The sequence below is a fragment of the Ovis canadensis genome, chromosome 13 (genome assembly GCF_042477335.2).
Source record: "Ovis canadensis isolate MfBH-ARS-UI-01 breed Bighorn chromosome 13, ARS-UI_OviCan_v2, whole genome shotgun sequence".
Taxonomy (NCBI): Eukaryota; Metazoa; Chordata; class Mammalia; order Artiodactyla; family Bovidae; genus Ovis; species Ovis canadensis.
In genome coordinates this window covers 94164827-94184160 of record NC_091257.1, presented here as the reverse complement: position 1 = coordinate 94184160, position 19334 = coordinate 94164827, and the positions used below count along the sequence as shown (strand labels likewise).

Below are 19334 nucleotides of genomic sequence, written 5' to 3'. Positions count from 1 at the left end.
GTAGTGATGTTTAAAGCGCTTTAGGGCAAGTGGTCTCAGTCAGAACTGAGCTCATGGCTCACTTTTTTGGAGGTAATGGGACCCTCTGATCTGAGATGTATGTGTGCATTCTTAATTATCTCTGTTTGAGCTGGTTTGACTGAATTATTTATGGTTATTTCAACCTTGGGTATTAAAGTCTTGACACTTTCAGATGTGTGTATATTATATGCATTGTTTACTTTTAATTAATGTCAGTGATCAGAGCTTCATCTGCATGGATAATAGGAAGAACACTGCACCCTAGATCTGGAGATGACCTTGAGACCCAGCTCTGTGAGTGACACGCTCATTGCCCTTAAGCCAGTTGCTTCTCAGTTGCTCCTCTAAAACAAGAAGAGTTTAGATTAAGTAAAACCCTAGATCCTTTTCAGTGATTCAAAGTGCTGCATTTTCATAATTGATTTTAGTTGATACTATGATTTGAAATATGAATCTTAATCTTTTGTCCTTCTTAAGGCCTGTATGTCCATGCCCCTTCAATGAGACGGTGCCTAAACATAGTTGACATTTATTTCTTTTTTAACCAGACATGTATTCAGAATAGAGTATCTCTTTCTCATCAGCTAAACCAGCTAATGCTGAGAAAGATGGCACCTGATGCCAAAATAAAAAAGGTTGTTTGTAGTCGTGTGTGTGAAGTGGGTGCAACCAATACGAATGCACCCTTCAGCAGCATTAGTTTAAAAATCATACTGAGAACTAAAGAAGCATTGTCCCGCTTGGCCTGATCATGTCACCCCTGAAGTACCCATGTTTTAACAGGGCACCAGAGATTGGCCAGCTGGAGCCCGTTTGCTGGAGGCTGGCTGAGGTGAGGAGGGAAGGGGCTGTGAAAAGCACCGAGCGTGGTGAGCTTGGCGAGCTTGGAGAGGGGCCTCCTGGGAGGGGGAGCAGGGAGGGTCTGAACACCTGGAAAGGCTGTTGGGCAGCTGAGTGTTTAGACTTTCGCAGCTGAACTGAGAGTCGTGGGCTTCTTCCATGGCGTTGTCAAGTAAACTTGTGAACAGAACTGTCCTGTGCGGGACAAGCTGCCTGGTGTGGGGTTTGTGCTTCACTCACACCAAGCAGTTGGGCAGACAGTCTCTTAAGGCAGAGCTGTGTGTGGAAGAGAGTCATACATCGTTTATAGAGAGGGAACAAAGGTATCCCTGTGATAAAACATTTCTGTACAGCTTGCTGTATCTAGAGAATACAGGCATTTTGCCTTGCATAAATACGAAAGAAATAGTTATGAAAACTTAATTATAAGGGATTTAATAACTGATTTGGTTAAAAACTTGAAAATCTTTTTTTAACTGGGTTTCTTTTGTTACGAACTGACAGAAGAAAAATTAGTTACATTTCCTATTTGCTTCTTGTCTTTATTAACAGTGTTCCAGTATGATTATCCTAAGCAACGTAGTTGATGTTCAGTATTTAAATTTACCTTTAGTGCAAGTGTTTCTTCATTGGCGAAGCAGTTTCTTTTTCTCATCCCTCTGGGCTTGCACGTTCCTCAGCGCTGCTGAACGTTCCCTGGTGAGAAGGGGACTAAAATTCCTGTATGCTGCACAGTCTCATCCACTAACCCAGAGTAGCATTCTATTCCTGGACAGTCAGTTACTTGTTCTGTGGTATTTGGGATTGAGGAAGAGAGGAAAAGGAGGACACCCAGTTGCCTTTCATGTGAAGAGCCTGTGGCATCTGGAAGGTCTTTTGCCCGCAGTTATAGGAAATTGAAAGATAAGCTGCTTCTGTTCGGGTCTGTGTTTTAGGAAAAGATTGAGTGGGGTGATTGCTTCCAGACTGGATGTAGGCTCTACGCTCCCAATGTGTTCACTTATCAGGGGGTTGTTCTAGAAAGGCTTTACAGCGTTTTCTTAAAATACAAATACATGAATCTTATTACATCCGGCTTAATGTAAGTGTAGGGCTAGTGGCATCCTGAAAAGCACGTAAGGCGTCTGTGTTCACCACTTGGGGTCCCAGAATAGTCAGGACAGGTAAATACTTAATTGGTTATAAAAAGAAAATGTTTCATAGTGACCACACTTTTACTCAGTGAGTGGTACTTACAGTATTGAATATGTTGCTGAGGGGTGACAGAAGTATGGGAATGAAGTTTCCCTTCTGCCTGAGTACTTTCTACCTTAACGGGTCCAAAATGTTTCCACAAGGACATCACACACAGTTTTTTTAAGTGCCATCATGAGTAGCAGTGGAGTAACTGATGCTTTAATTCTCTTCCTGTGACTCTTCAAATGCCTACGCCTCTTAGAAAATAGCATAACTTAATATTTTTAGTTAGATCAGTGGTTTAAAGAAATTTCAAAGACTGACTTAAAAACCCCAGTGTGGGTTATGTAAATACTTGCACCAACATTAAGTGGAATATTGTTTTAAGTATTTAGGATCTGAATTTCTTACATATTAACTTGGGTTGATGATGTACCAGAACTGAAATTGTTTATACTGTAGTATATTTAAATGTAGTAGGTATTTGAATGTCTTCCTGGTTTTTTTTATTAACTTAGAATATATTGCTGCCTTGTTTTGTTTTTTCCTTCACTAGTAATGGCATCATTTCTGGCCTTTGATTCTCCCCTACTCCCTACCAAAAAGATGTTTCCAGAGAGGTGTTTTTTTGGTTTGTTTTTGTTTTTAATAGCTTTAATGTAGAAATGTTTAAAAAACAGAAGAGTATAAACTGTGTCCTAATTCTTAAGCTTACTGTGGGCTGCCTATAACCGTATTCTGATAAGGTTAATTTTATTCAGGGGAGATTTTCGGCAAACTACTGGAATTCTGCTCTAGCCATCAGATTTAATGCTTTGGGTGACCTTGGCATAAATTTGCATATTGAGCTTTAGTTTAGACAAGTGACTATTTCAGAGAGAGACTTGGAGATGGAGCACTTTTCCTTCTTCCTCTTTCCATCAACCTGAGCCCCTCTCTCCACTTTTTATCCTTTTCATATTGCAACTAAGATTTCTTTAAAAACAAGGATTTCATCTCTTTAAGGTCAGGTGGGGGCAGTGGAAACCACTGGTTTAGACTAAGCAACTTATGTTCAGGTTTTACCAAAAACCTGGTCTGGTCTGCCTCTCAATACAATGTTAGAAATGTTTTTTTCCATGAAAATTGTAGATTTGCATTCGCTGGTATAAGGACGCAGTGGTTGTCATTCTAGTATATGTTCAGATTTCACTTCCCACGCGTTACAACGTCTCAGAGTTACGCCTGCAGGTGCTGGAAACCAGGACACACTACTGTGTTTACTTCTGTGTTTTCTGGCCTGTTAAATTAGCACCATATATTTTATTAGCAACTTGAAATGTGTAAGAATGCATATAAAAATATGAAGAATTTGTATACTGGGAAATGCTGTTCTAGATCCACACTTCCAGTTATTTAAAATATAATCTGTAGAAGTTAGATTTGGAGGGTGGTTTTTTTTTTTCTTCCTGACTTGATTATGTATACCTAGTCAAAGGTTTGGAGAAGGCAGTGGCACCCCACTCCAGGATTCTTGCCTGGCAAATCCCATGGACTGAAGAGCCTAGTAGGCTGCAGTCCATGGGGTCACTAAGAGTCAGACACGACTAAGCGACTTCACTTTCACTTTTCACTTTCATGCATTGGAGAAGGAAATGGCAACCCGCTCCAGTGTTCTTGCCTGGAGAATCCCAGTGACGGGGGAACCTGATGGGCTGCTGTCGATGGGATCGCACAGAGTCGGACACGACTGAAGTGACTTAGCAGCAGCATCAGTCAAAGGTTTAACATTGGGTTTCATGGGGGTTCTTTTTGTTGTTTTGTTTTTACTTTGATGGTGCAATTATAAATGCTTTTCTCCTAAAAACAGGGACTAAATGATGCTGTCCTTGATACGGTGTCTTTGCTGAGGGACTGCAGTTTACAGACAAGCCCTGTTGACTTGGTATGTTAGGTCCTGCACATCTTGCTTCAGCCTCTTGAACTATCGCTGTCGTCTGTTGGGCTCCTCTCTCTGTTCTTGGCCCAGATGAGCCTGAGTGCAGCCCCTGACAAGGTTTAAGCCTCCTGGCCGGGCTTGTTTCTGAAACGATGATTATTGTGTTGTCAGTTAATGACCTCTTTGCCTAAATAAAGTTCACAGTCATTGATGTATCATGATCCTTCTGTCAAGATTTGGCCTGTAGATATTTCCTTGTGAGGCAGGCTCTTTCTGCTTTTATGTACCTCTTTGTAGTTGGTATAAAGGAGTATTTTTGCTTTTGAGATAAGAGGTTCATGCATTTGATCAGTCTTATGTATAGTTAAAATTCATATGGTTTTAAATCATCTGTACCCTATGGCCACAGAGCTCGTATTTTCATTTCAATCATCTTGACTCTTGCTTTCTGAGGAAGGAATTACTTTCTGAGTGGGAATTTGGCCGGGATTATTAGTAAAACTTTAGTGTTTTGGCCCTAATCAGTAGGTGTGGGTATATTTTACAGAGATTGATAAGAAGGAATATGGCTAAAATATTCAATAGTGCATCAGATGGCATATGCTTAACCAAAATTAACTTCAGTTAATAAAACACTTAGAAATGTTAACTCCATTATTAATGAGTTTGAGCTTTGCCCAAAATCTTTTAGAATTTACAAAGTGTTTTACTCTTCCCATAAAGTGTTTTTGTTTTTAATTAATGAAACTAGGGGCCAATGCCTCTTTCAGAATGATTGCATCTTCCTGACAAATCCCTATTCTTTCTACTACTCCCAATTCATAAATGTAATTATTCTGCATAAAATTTCCAGTCTTCCCTCTTCCTTGCTCACTTCCTCTTCTATTTCCCACTACCAAAACTTTTGGCTGCAAGCATCATGAACCAAAACTTAAGCAAAAGTGATCATGTGCTTGTACTTGTTTATGAAAAGTTTGGGGGAGGAATGGTGAAATCAAGAGGGCTGTCTTTCGGGCACAGCTGGATTGAGGATCTCGCAGCAGCCAGCAGCAGCAGGAGAGTCTTCTGTTCTGTGCTTTTCTCCTGCTCACTGTTAGCCCTGTTTGGGGCACATGTCAAAGTCTGTACTTAATCAGAGTCTGCAGAGAGAGAACACTAATTGGTTAACCAGAGTCCTATACTCTCTGCACTGATGGTTCCAAGAGGAAGCTGGGCAGAGAGGGGAGCAAGTGTCTCCTTTACTCCAGTGACCCAGTGCCTGCTGTATACCCGAGAAGCAATGGGCTGTTGAAGGGGAAGAACTGTATCCTGTTCAGCTCTCTATATTTAGCACATGGATAAAGTGCTCCAAAAATGATTGATGAACAGATGAACAGTGGTTTCATTCTATTAAATTGGATATTTTCCCCTTTTTTATGCTGTGAGCCCAGAAGTGTATGGTTTGGCTAAAGGAAGCTTTCCTTGGTATTCGGGTAGTGGTGCTGACCTGGTGAAAGTGGCCATCCTGATAGCCAAGGAGGCTCCTGAGAATGGTTAGCCACCTGGGGACAGATCTGGGGAGCACGCCCATCCCTCTGCACTCCTTTCAGTGCCCACCTCTAGACAGTTTGATGTTATCGTAAGACACCTTCCTCCCTAAGAGCAATGATGGTGAATATTCTAAGCTCTATTCAGAAGTGAGGAGCACCCCCTAACCTCAGGCAGTCAGCTGCCTATTTACTCTGTCCTTCTCCCTTCCCAGTTAAGCACAGAATAAATAGGAAGGTGTGGCCCTTTGATTCAGTTTCTGATTCAAAAGGCTTTTAAGGGGTGAAGAAGAGGCCAGTGTCTTTTAGATGTTTTTAAACAAGAATCAAATAGATAACATCAATGAACCCCAAAGGAAGCTGTTGATTTGAAGTTGTTTCTTAACAGCAAGCAGTGAGCTGGGAAAAACATAAAAAGCATAGGGCCCTTGAGTTCTTTATCTAATCACCCGTAATAATTCTAACATTAGCCGATAGACGTTGTTGGAGACTTTGGTTCAAGGAGTCTTTGGCTTGTTGTCGGCATAGAAAAACTGAAGAAGTATACACAGGAAATGGAGGCTAGGAGTAGGAGGGAGCCTTCTTTACTCATTGTATTTCTATACCACGTACCTGCTTTATATCTGAGAAAAAGTGTTTTATTCAGTAAGTGAAAAGCTAGAGGAAGTTTTCATTGTTTTTGAGGATGCTAACACATATGAATGTGTTATTCTAGCTCCAGATGGACGAAATTTTGGAGATGGTCTCTGTGAAGAATACCTTCATCCAGGGAAAGGGGCAGATGATAGAATTCCCAAGATGATCAGAAATGTCAGAAATCTGCTTATGAAGACAGTTAGAATCTTAACCTAGAATATTTTTCATCTTTCAATGTAAACTTTAACTTGGATCCCTCCTAGCTAATTGTAGAATAACCATTTTCTGTACAGCATTTTCCAGTAAGCAGTGTCACTATTTATAAGATTGTTTAATTCAACTCAAGTAAACTGAAGAAATTTATGGCTGAAATAATCATCTTTTATATGTAAGATTTTATAGCTAAGCTCCCTTATGAGCATATTGTAACTTTTTCACAACTGTAGGTAGATAACATTGGGTGCCATGAAGCAGTGAGGTATGCCTCACTTGGAAGTCTTAAAACAACTTTGTGAGCTGTTGTGGGGCGGGTGCTTAGAACACGGGTGTTCTCCATAGGAAATGGGATTTTCTTTTACCCTGAGCTTTACTTTGACTCCCCAGGATGTTTTCTGTATGTGGTGATATTTCCAGATTTTTCTGTATTTGTTTTAGTAAGATGTTGAGCTGCTTTTCCAGGAGGCAGGGAAAACCAGAAAAGGGCTGTCTTTGGGTCACATCTCTGCTCTGAAGTGGAATGGGATTAACATGGAAGTTCCAAAAGAATGGGATTTGGGCCCATGGAGCGTTGATGAAATGAATGGAGACAAGACGTCTCTCCTCAGAGCTCACTGTGCTGCTCGGTCTCTTCAGAACTAGCCCAGAGCACCTCCTCGATTTCCGAAACACTTCTCTGTCAGGTGGTTCTCTCTGATGGCCTAGTTTGTGAGAACCTAGTTTTTTTTCTTTTTAATCAGTTTATTAAGCAATAGATTTTTTGAATCAAAAAGATGGTTCAAAATAATTTAGCAGTAAAATTTCCATAAGGGCTAGTGAATCTGGCCTTCAGTGCACATCAGTTTGCACCAGAACTGACTTCTCAGTCTGTTGGCTAAACACTGGGCAGGGTGAGACGGCAGCCTGTGTGCAGAGGACACCATGGTCATGCTTTGTGATCAACTAGGAGTCCATCTTGAGGGTGTTTGTCTCCGGGAACTGCATGCTGCTTTTGGCCTCAGGTATACTAAGTTCTGGTAAAATATATCCAGATTTAGGTTTTCTGGAAGTTGCTGGGGGTTTTGGTAAGATTCATCCCCCCTCCCCATTTTTCATAGTTAATATTGATTTTTAGAATAGTAAGTGCAGTAACTTATCTTACCACAGTTGAATTAGTTGACTTTGTGATTGTGGTTTACAAATGGTAGTGATATTACAGAGTGACAGCCTTTATTAATTAGAAAGCCAGATTTGCATGTACTGAATTTTAAATCCTGATGTATCGGCTTTTGTTTCTGCCTGGTTTTGGTCTTTAGAGCTACTTTATAGCCTGTAAATTTTACTTAGATTATTAAGTCGATGATAAATTTTTACCCTGCTGTGTAGGGAACATTCATGGTCACTTTGCAAGCCATACAAATTATCAGTTGCCCAAGTTTTATTTTATTTTCTTAACCATTGTTTTTAAGGAACTTGGAAAAGTGGATCTAAATTTCTGCTTTAATGTATTGGGTCATTTAAATAATATTTCAGTTTCCTCATACATACAGAAACGTTTCCTTTCTCAAAGGCTCCCCTGATTCTGTCAGTTACCGTTTGCTCTGACACCTGGTGCTGGCTTACCCCATCTCCGCACTGACTCCACGGCACGACAGAGCGTCTTTGTCCAGGAGTGGTGCTGACTGCGGGGCGGGATACATGGCCATCCGTGTCTAGTTTGGGTAGAGTGCAAAAACTCCCAATCCCATCACAATCTGCAGGATAGTTCCCAGGCAACACAAACTTACTTTCTCTGGCACTCAAGATGATGTGGTAATGATGCAGAAATGGTGGACATTTTTCTGTTTTCAGAGGTTCAACATCACAAGGAGAAAAAGATTCACGTTTGATTTTAAAGTGATCGGTTGGGATATCCTAATTCTCAACTTTAAATAAGTTCATCCCAAACTAGTTTTTTGAAGGTCTGATCAGAACTGTGCTGCCCTGGATTCATGTCATCTACAACATAAAATGTCCTGTTAGGGGTAGAGAGGGTCAGGGAGTGCTTCCTTTAAGGGTTTAGAACATAGTGGATAAGGATATCTACTCACCTTTTTTTGTCATACTGGGCCAGGGTTTGTGATCCTACCATCAGTGGAATTAGTAAATATTGCAAGTTGCTCCTGTTTTGACTTGACTTAAATTTTTTTTTCCAATAGAAACTATGTTCCAACTTCCTGTCAACAATCTTGGCAGTTTAAGAAAAGCCCGGAAAACTGTGAAAAAAATACTTAGTGACATTGGGTTGGAATACTGTAAAGAACACATAGAAGTAAGTAGCATGTCATTTTTTAATTTTCACACGACTCAGCTTCTGCTCCATTACTTTGTGTCAGTGGCCAGGATCGTTAATTTTTAGGTGCGATTCTGAAATTTAACTGCAGCATTAGCTTTGCTAGAACTTTCTCAATTAGCCTAACTTGTTCCCTTCTCCCTAAAGTGGGCTTTTTCATCTTTGCGTCCTGAGGCAAAAGCAGTTACCACTGAGAAAGTGCCACGTCGGACGTTTTCTACTAGGTGCTTTAAAATGGTCTCTAAATTCAAATCCTTTAAAACAGCCCCTAGGGGGATATAGGAATTCTTATCTCAAATACACATATGAAGAACCAGTAAAGGACTAGGTCCACCTCACAGCTGATCATGTGGCAGGTCTGTCTGTGAGACTCCAGAGCCTGTTCTCATTCTGATGTGCCTGAATGTTTTGGTTGACCTTCTGATTGTTGAGGAGTAGTAGTTGGGGTGCTTGTTGTCTCTTTCCTTGGGATTTGAGCGTTTGTTGGCCCTTTTGACCCATCATAGACCATTGTCTTTCCCTCGGTAACAGTTTGGACTTTACAGACTGTTGTTCTCGCCTTTGATTCTGTGAGCTTTCTACCAGCCCTGTGGGATAACCAGTGCAGTGGGCTCCCCTTCCAGATCTCGTTGCTCTGATCTTGTGGTTAGTGGATCAGAAACCTCTGATTGGAAAGAAATGGTTAAAGCTGTTTTCCCCACTAGCCTTTTAAGTTCCAGCTGGGCCAGGGACTGTAACTACCTTGCCCATCTGTGTCTCCTCAGCACCTAGCACAGTGCTGGGCACGCAACAGGCACTTGGTAAATGTTTGGAAGAAATTGAAAGTAAAAAAGCAATTTCCTTCATGCAACAGTTTCTTTTCCTGGTTCCCTTACCTACTCTAGGGGCATATCATGAAGACCAAAGCGTCTCAGAATTGGATTTCTCTAGCTATGTCATCCCCAGTGTGGAGCTCACTCCATACCCTCTCCAACACCTCAGGTACAGGCAGACCTACCTGATGAAATAGTCCATTCACTCCCCGTGCAGTGGGGTGATCGTCATAAGAATAAACAGTGCAAATATTAGAGGTACTTTCCCTATCCTGCATTTGATTTGTTCATCCCTATTACACCCACTCCGTACTCTGGAATATATTTATGTATACTTGATATTCCACACTGAACTGCGAACCTTTGGGGAACAAGAGGAATTTTACTATAAGACTTTTAATATTCCTATCTCACGGTTGCGGGGGGTCAAATTTTTACACAAGAGTAATTTAACATGATACCACATGCTTTCTTTGAGTAGCGGTCCTCCTTTTGGGGTTCAGAAATCCTGAGTTTTCCTTCTAGTCCAGTCCCACCCCGCCCCCATCTCCACAGAACATTTTTCTTGCAGAGAACCGGAATACCACATTTGTAGTACTGAGTGAATGTTGCTGTCTTACACTCTGTTCCAGTATTACAGCTGATGAGTTACCAGCTCTTAATGGTATTAATACATGGCTTAATTTTTTATTTAATTAGAACTCCAGTGGTTTCTTTGGAACCTGGTGACCATGACGGGAATGTTTAGTTGACACACAATGTTCACTGTAACATCCATGTGCCCTTTTGTACTTCCTAAGAACCTTACGACTCCTAGTCTCATTCTGGGTGGGGTTGACTTTCCTGTTCATCTCCCCAGCCCTAGTAAGAGATAGGATTTATATGTCAAGGTGGGCTAGAATTAATACCATGTTTTTGAAACTTCTTTCACTGTTTTCTAGGACTTTAAACAGTTTGAACCTAATGACTTTTATTTGAAAAACACTACATGGGAGGATGTAGGACTATGGGACCCTTCGCTTACAAAAAACCAGGTAAGTGGCACAGGAGACTTGCCCCCAAAGCAGCATTTTCCCTTTTCGGTTCTAGGCCTTCCATAGTGTAACATTATTTGTAGACCACCTAATGTGGAAAGTGTTAAAAATTTATTATCTCATATTTTCCTAAGAGAGAAAAATAGGAAGAACTTTGGTCTAGTTTTTTTCATTGTCCTGAAACTAAATGTAAGAGGAATAGGAAAGTTTGTTACTTAAGAGTTGTGATCCCCAACGTATACCAGAATTCCCCTCTCCTCTAACCCTGCCAAAAGTATTCTGGTTCTTCTGATTCTGAAATGTTCCTTCAGTTTTCTGTGTTGCAGTGCTTGTCTTTTCTATAAAGGGGAAGTCAGGACTCTTTCTTCCATTTAGGTTTTCCTGCTCGTCTATATCGTCACCCAGCCTCTGTGGGGTAGTATCAGCCAGCACTTGGGCTGTGGGACAGGTGGCTCTGTAGGATGGTAGCGGTGGGCAGCTTAACTGTTACCGATTGGAATTTAAAATGGTATTAGGTAATCAAAGGCACCAGCAGGGCCAACAAATAACAATAGGTGATGTTATAACAAAAAATAGAGGGCCATGGGTAATATATCTTTTCCCACAGGGAGGAGTGATTATCAATTCAAACTGTATCATTATTTATTTCAGTGGTGATTGTAATTCTGGATTATTTATCTGTTCATCTGTTGGAACATACTTGGCAGGGAGTCAGTACTTTTAACCTCCACCTCAGAAATGTGATGTCATCTGGTTCTTTTCTAAGTAATAACCCAGGAAAGGGTATCAACCAGCAGCCTTGAAATAGGAAAGCCTTCCAGCAGGACGCATCACTTAGTTAATTCAGTTTTGCCAAAACTAAAGAAGGAAAAGCACAGTACTTCATTTTGGTTGTAGCCAGTGTCTGAAACAAGGTAGATTTTTTATAAGGAAAAAGCGATCACCTCTCACCGAGCTTGTTTCCCCTATCATGAAAGGACCAACTGCACAGATGTTAATGAGCTGTTTCTATAAGTTGCTCTTTGATACTAGTAAGTTGTGCAGTGCTTGTTTTATTGGCTTTTTAATATCCTGCATTCCCCACATTCTGTAGGAATTTTTACTTAATTTCTTAATTTGAATCAGAGTGGCTGTCACTTCATTACTTCTTTTGAAGCTGCTCTTGGTTGAGAAGAAGGAACAGCGTGGCTTACAGAAGAAAGCTGACTTTTCAGATCAGTGGGGTTTTTGATCTCAGTGAAATCCGAATACTACACTCTACTTAGATCAGAGGGGGGAAATGTTTGAGATTTTTGAAAATGTGCCCTTTTTTTTTTTACAAAAATTTTTCCGTGATGGAAAGGATCAAAGGTATGTCTTTATATTGTATTGCCTAATTGCACTAGAACACTCTGGGGCCTGAGTTCTAGTGTTTAGTGAGTCTGAAACCTTCAGCAACTTAGCGGCTGTACTTACAGAGTGATTGTAGTGATTTCACCTAGCTTATTCTTTGTCCTTTCTAACTATAAAATGTTTATCTTGAAGCCATTTGTCTTTGGGTTTCTCTAAACCAGTGAGCAAATGTGACTGAATGTGACTGTTCTTTTCTAAAAACACTGAGGAAAAATTCTGAATGGAGTTTTTATTTGTGACACCAAAATAAGTGTTTATTAGTTTACAACAGCTTTTTCATTTGAGTTTATATTAGGTTGGTACAAAAGTAATTGCGGTTTTTGTATTGTTGAAATTTACCTTTGCTGTTGGAATACACTAAATAAATGTAGTTATGTTATACATTTTAATGCTCGTCTCACTTTATGTTTTTTTGTGAATGACTTATTACTTGCTGTTTATATCTATTTTAGACTATGGAAAGGATGTTAGACAAAAAGCAAATTCAAGTGATTTTCTTACTCGTGTTCAGAATGGGTTGCAAAGCAGCGGAATCAACTGGCAGCACAGAGCACTTGGCCCAGGAGCTGCTAACGCGCGTGCGCGGCTGGCGGTTCAGGAAGCTTCGTGAGAGACGAGAGCCTCAGGGGAACGTTAGTGGTTACTCATCGGGAATTGACAACGAGCGGGTGAGAGCCATCATCGAAGCTGATCTTCTTACTCCATGAGAAGTTGCCAAAAAGCTGAACATTGCCCATTCTACAGTTGTTCGGCATTTGAAGCAAATTGGAAAAGTGAAGAAACTCGATGAGTGGGTGTCTCATGATAAGCTAACCGAAAATCAAAAAGTCGTTTTGAAGTGTCTTCCCTTATTCTGTGCAACAATGAACTGTTTCTCTATCGGATTGTGACGTGCAACAAGAAGCGGGTTTTATATGACAAACAGTGACAAACCAGTCCAGTTGGTGGTTGGACTGAGAGGAAGCTCCACAGCACTTCCCAAAGCCTTGCTGGCACCGAAGAAAGAACGTAGTCACAGTCTGGTGGTCTGCTGCCTGTCTGATCCACTATAGCTTTCTGAATCCCGACGAAACAATTACAGCCAAGAAGTACGCTCAGCAAATCGATTGAGATGCACCGAAAACTCCCTCCTGCAGCCGGCGCTGGTCAGCAGAACGGCCCCGTTCTCGTGCACAGCATCACCGTCGCATGCGGCACAGCGGCGCTCAGAGGCTGCACACGCCAGGAGCTCCGCCTCCCGCAGTGTCCACCTGGACTCTTGCCAGCCAACTGCCGCTGCTTCAAGCATCTTGACAGCTTTTTGCAGGGAAAACACTTCCCCAACCAGCAGGAGGCAGAAAATGCTTTCCAAGAGTTTGTTGAATCCTGAAGCACAGCTTTTACCACACTGCAGGAATAAACAAACTTACTTTTCAGTGGCAAAAATGTGTTGGTTGTCGTGGTTCCTATTTTGATTTATAAAAATGTGTTTGAGCCTACTTATAATGATTTAAAATGGAGTCCAAAACCGCAATTACCTTTGTACCAACCTAATGTTTTATAAATTATGCATTTTTCAAAAGGAAGTTTTACTCAGATCAATGAATTACAGTTTCAATTCTAAAAATAGCATTGTCTCTTCAAGACTATCTTGGGGAAAAAAAATCTAGAACCTGTTCATGCTTATCTGAAGTGGCATTCTGATTCCAGTTTTTGTGTTTTCTTTAGGACTATCGGACAAAACCTTTTTGCTGCAGCGCTTGCCCATTTTCTTCAAAATTTTTCTCTGCCTACAAAAGTCATTTCCGGAATGTCCATAGTGAAGACTTTGAAAATAGGATTCTTCTTAATTGCCCCTACTGTACGTTCAATGCAGACAAAAAGACTTTGGAAACACACATTAAAATATTTCATGCTCCAAACGCCAGCGCACCAAGTAGCAGCCTCAGCACTTTCAAAGATAAAAGCAAAAGTGATGGCCTTAAACCTAAGCAGGCTGACAGTGTAGAGCAAGCTGTTTATTACTGTAAGAAGTGCACTTACCGAGATCCTCTTTATGAAATAGTTAGGAAGCACATTTACAGGGAACATTTTCAGCATGTGGCAGCACCTTACATAGCAAAGGCAGGAGAAAAATCACTCAATGGTGCAGTCCCCTTAGGCGCAAATGCCCGGGAGGAAAGCAGTATTCACTGCAAGCGCTGCCTTTTCATGCCGAAGTCTTATGAAGCTCTGGTCCAGCATGTCATCGAGGACCACGAGCGCATAGGCTACCAGGTCACTGCCATGATCGGCCACACGAATGTGGTGGTGCCCCGGTCCAAGCCCCTGATGCTGATTGCTCCCAAGCCTCAAGAGAAGAAGGGCATGGGGCTCCAATCGAGAATTGGTTCCCTTGCTTCTGGAAACGTACGGTCTTTGCCATCACAGCAGATGGTGAACAGACTCTCAATACCAAAGCCTAACTTAAATTCTACAGGTGTCAACATGATGTCCAATGTCCACCTACAGCAGAACAACTACGGAGTCAAATCCGTAGGCCAGGGCTATGGCGTTGGTCAGTCAATGAGACTGGGGCTGGGTGGCAATGCACCGGTCTCCATTCCTCAGCAGTCTCAGTCTGTGAAGCAGTTACTTCCAAGTGGAAATGGAAGATCTTACGGTCTTGGGTCAGAGCAGAGGACCCAGGCACCAGCAAGATACTCACTGCAGTCTCCGAATGCCCCGCCTCTCTCTTCAGGCCAGTTAAAGTCTCCATCCCTCTCCCAGTCACAGGCATCCAGAGTATTAGGTCAGTCCAGCTCCAAGCCAACTGCAGCTGCCACTGGCCCTCCACCACCCAATACTTCCTCAACCCAGAAGTGGAAAATATGTACAATCTGTAATGAGCTTTTTCCTGAAAATGTATATAGCGTGCACTTCGAAAAAGAACATAAAGCTGAGAAAGTCCCAGCAGTAGCCAACTACATTATGAAAATACACAATTTCACTAGCAAATGCCTTTACTGTAATCGCTATTTGCCCACAGACACTCTGCTCAACCATATGCTAATTCATGGTCTGTCGTGTCCCTATTGCCGGTCAACCTTCAATGACGTGGAAAAGATGGCGGCTCACATGCGGATGGTTCACGTGGACGAAGAGATGGGACCTAAAACAGATTCCACTCTGAGTTTTGATTTGACATTGCAGCAGGGTAGTCACACTAACATCCATCTCCTTGTAACCACGTATAACCTGAGGGATGCTCCTGCCGAGTCTGTTGCTTACCATGCCCAAAATAACCCACCCATCCCTCCAAAGCCACAGCCAAAAGTGCAGGAAAAGGCAGATATTCCTGTTAAAAGCTCACCTCAGGCTGCAGTGCCCTATAAGAAAGATGTTGGGAAAACCCTTTGCCCTCTTTGTTTTTCAATCCTGAAAGGACCCATATCCGACGCACTTGCACATCACTTACGAGAGAGGCACCAGGTGATTCAGACAGTCCATCCGGTGGAGAAGAAACTCACCTACAAGTGCATCCACTGCCTCGGCGTGTACACCAGCAACATGACCGCCTCGACCATCACCCTGCACCTGGTCCACTGCAGGGGCGTGGGCAAGGCCCAGAACGGCCAGGACAAGACAAACGCACCTTCGCGGCTGAACCAGTCCCCCGGCCTGGCACCTGTGAAGCGCACTTACGAGCAAATGGAGTTCCCCTTGCTGAAGAAGCGAAAGTTAGATGAAGATAGCGATTCACCCGGCTTCTTTGAAGAGAAGCCTGAGGAGCCTGTTGTTTTAGCTTTAGACCCTAAGGGTCATGAAGATGATTCCTATGAAGCCAGGAAAAGCTTCCTAACAAAATATTTCAACAAACAACCTTATCCCACCAGGAGAGAAATTGAGAAGCTGGCGGCAAGCTTATGGTTGTGGAAGAGTGACATTGCTTCCCATTTTAGTAACAAGAGGAAGAAGTGTGTCAGAGACTGTGAAAAGTACAAGCCTGGTGTGTTACTGGGCTTCAACATGAAAGAGTTAAACAAAGTTAAGCATGAGATGGATTTTGATGCTGAGTGGCTATTTGAAAATCATGATGAGAAGGATTCCAGAGTCAATGCTAGTAAAACAGCAGACAAAAAGCTCAATCTTGGGAAGGAAGATGACAGTTCCTCAGACAGTTTTGAAAATTTGGAGGAAGAATCCAATGGGAGTGATAGCCCTTTTGACCCTGTTTTTGAAGTTGAGCCTAAAATCCCTAATGATAACCCAGAGGAACACATACCGAAGGTAATTTCTGAAGATGCTTTAGAAACTGAGAAGCTAGACCAAAAAGAGGAGGATGGTTCAAAATATGAAACTATTCATTTGACTGAGGAGCCAACCAAACTAATGCATGATGCCTCTGATAGTGAGGTTGACCAAGATGATGTTGTTGAGTGGAAAGATGGTGCTTCTCCATCTGAGAGTGGCCCCGGTTCCCAACAGGTGTCAGACTTTGAGGACAACACGTGTGAGACGAAAACAGGAACCTGGTCCGATGAGTCTTCCCAGAGTGAAGACGCGAGGAGCAGTAAGCCAGCTGCCAAAAAAAAGGCTTCCGTGCAAGGTGACAGAGAGCAGTTGAAGTGGAAGAATAGTTCCTATGGAAAAGTTGAAGGGTTTTGGTCCAAGGACCAGTCACAGTGGAAGAATGCAACTGAAAATGATGAGCGCTTATCCAACCCACAGATTGAGTGGCAGAACAGCACAATTGACAGTGAGGATGGGGAGCAGTTTGACAACATGACTGATGGGGTGGCTGACCCGATGCACGGCAGCTTGACGGGGGTTAAACTGAGCAGCCAGCAGGCTTAAGGGCCGGCTTCTGTGGCATTGGTGGCAAATGCTGCAGCCTGGAACTCTGTTCTGTCAGTTATGACTGCAAAGCTGTGTTCTAACTGGTACTGCCTTCTGAGTGCGGGGTCATCAGGCGGTGGGGACATGTGGCCACTCCAATCCCAGTGGCTATTTCTAAGTCTGTGACACATGATTGGCTGATCTTGCTTTAGAACACTCTGTGACAGACACAGTAACTAAATGTGAAAAACCAATAAGCTGGTGGCTCATGAACGCACACGAGAAAAAGCAGAGGTTTGTCTTACCTGCCTTCTCAATATTTCTTTCCCTCTGTAAAACAGTGTCTGGTTGGACGTCCTTGAGAAGCGTTCTCCTGATTAAAATGGTAGTGTAGGGCCAACACACAAGCTGCCAGTCCAGTGTGTACAGTGGACTTTGGGGAAATCAATTTTTTTCATGTATTCATTCTGAATAGTTGAAATGTATATTTGTACAGTCTTTTAGACCTATTCAAGTGATGCTTACGATATTGTTATTGTGTAGCCATCATAGATGCGTTTCTTTTTTTAGTGTTGCCCTTGCTGTGTAATAAGCGCTGTATCTAGTTGACCTAGCAAAAGCCTGAAACTGCGCTAGTGTGGACTTCGGGACAGACTTAGTTTTTGCACATAACCTTGTACAATCTCGCGACAGAGGCCAGCCACATAAGATATATATCTGGACTCTTCTTGTATTATAGAATTTTTCTTGTTCTGAATATCCTTGACATTACAGCTGACAAAAACAAAAACTGGTATTTCAGATGTTTTCTGAAATCTTTTAAGCTAAAAATCACATGCAAGAATTGACTTTGCAGCTACTAATTTTGACACCTTTTAGATCTGTATGGAAGTGTGTTGTGTTGAAGCAGCAGGCCAATGAGTGCTGCGTTTTGGATATTTAGTTTTATCTTTAGTTAAACACCACCCTGGTGTATTCATTTATACCATCTAATATATGACACACTGTTGTAGTATGTATAATTTTGTGATCTTTATTTCCCTTTGTATTCATTTTAAGCATCTAAATAAATTGCTGTATTGTGCTTAATGTAAATACTTACTTGCTTTATTACGCCTTCCAGTCCTGTGTGTCCATTACGTCTTGTACCAGTTGATGCCGTGGCTTCCTCAGCAGAGATGGCGGCACGGCCACTGAGGAGACTTGTGGAAGACCAAGGATGGCACCAAGAAGGCTTTCTCTCAAGGCTCTTGTTACAAATTCTTTGATTCGGTTTGGCCTTTGTCTGTTACCTTTTTAATCACTAAAATAAACATCCTTGAATTTTTTCAGTTACCCTGTTGTTAAGGATCAGAACCTGCTTGGATATGTAAATGTCTCAGTGATAAAGGATGTAAAGATAAATAAGCATTGATTTGCAAGCAGAATCTTAATACCCTGGTGTTCTTTCTTCTAAGTGAAGTCCATATTAGTTTTCACCTTATAATGGGAACAGTTGTACTAACCAGGCAACTACTCTCTGCTTTTATTTTAACTCTGGACCATCTTGCTACTATTAAGAGAAAGGCTTTGGAGAGCACACGTTCTGGGGCTGTCGAGATGCAGGAGCTGGTAGGGTGCGAGTGACCCCGCACTAAAGAGCAGGGAGGAGGTGGCAGAGGTGGCCCCAGGGTGTTTGGAGGCGTGCCAGGATGGGTGCTCTTAGTCCGTGCGGAGGCTGGTCAGTCACCTTTCAGGGACATTGGCCTAAGGAGTTCTGAAGGGGGCTAGTGTCCATGATTTCCAAGACTCCAGAAAGTTGAGCTTAGCGCTTTTGTTACCTGAGGGCAAAAGTTTGACCAGCCTCCCCCTAAAATGTAAAGTCGTGCCTCAGAACAATACAGGAGAAAGCACAAGAATGGACTAGAACCTTCAGGGTGTTCGGGGCTGACATGGAGCTTTTTTTTTTTTTTTTTTTTTTGAGCTATTTTAAATCTGTCGCACAGATAGATTATAAACTCTGTGGACATCCAAGATGCTACAGATTACCTAATCAGAAAAGGTGGCATTGAGAACGTATCTTACCTGAGGATAGTAATACCAGCTGCATTTAAGCCATCTCACATTTGCTTTGAAATTACTCTGCCTAATAGGAAGAATTTAGCCTGGTCTTGTGAGTCCTACATGAAGTACTAGTGAGACTCGTGCAGTATAGGGGGTGAGGGTGGGGAGGTGCGCTCCGGGCTGGACATTTGAGCAGAGAGAGATGAGTACGCTTCCTTGCTATGGTGGTGTGAGTGGGCCTTGTCAGCATGGGGAAAAGAGTTTAGCCACCTAAGGACTGGAAATAAAGATTCCCCAGTAAGAACTGTTGGAGAAGTCCTGAAAGTGTCTCAATAAAAGCCATTTTAAAACAATGCTGTTGCTGCTGTTTGCTTTTGGAATGATCTGGAAAGAAAAGCTGGCTTTCTGCCATCTTCTACTTAAAGTCTGTAACTGTAGACTGAATAATCCTGTAGATTTTCTTTTGAACAAGGAAAAACAAAATTCCAGAGCACTTTTTGCCCTTCACATTTCCCTGTGGCCAGAAGTTCCAGACTCAAGCTGAGTAAGCACTGGTTTCTCTCCTGTTTCAGCACGTAGAAGCATTTTCTTGTCCCATCTTTGGTTCCTTAC

The 19334-nt window shown here is 42.2% G+C and overlaps 1 protein-coding gene across 6 annotated transcripts in view; it reads left to right on the top strand.

Moving 5' to 3' along the window:
* The window catches only part of ADNP (activity dependent neuroprotector homeobox), a 31317-nt gene extending 12242 nt beyond the window's left edge, over positions 1-19075 (top strand). For 4 of the 6 annotated variants that reach the window (XM_069547043.1, XM_069547042.1, XM_069547044.1 and 1 more), the window contains 3 exons: positions 8511-8623; positions 10398-10490; positions 13590-19075. In XM_069547043.1, the coding sequence (XP_069403144.1) occupies positions 8516-8623; positions 10398-10490; positions 13590-16697 (3309 nt within the window). In that variant the 5' untranslated portion in view covers positions 8511-8515 and the 3' untranslated portion in view covers positions 16698-19075. Of the gene's footprint in view, positions 1-237; positions 316-804; positions 854-2097; positions 3799-3886; positions 3962-8510; positions 8624-10397; positions 10491-13589 lie in introns of those variants that run through there. The other 2 variants (XM_069547047.1, XM_069547046.1) reach the window with 2 other exon arrangements.
* The last annotated feature ends 259 nt before the right edge of the window (positions 19076-19334 follow it).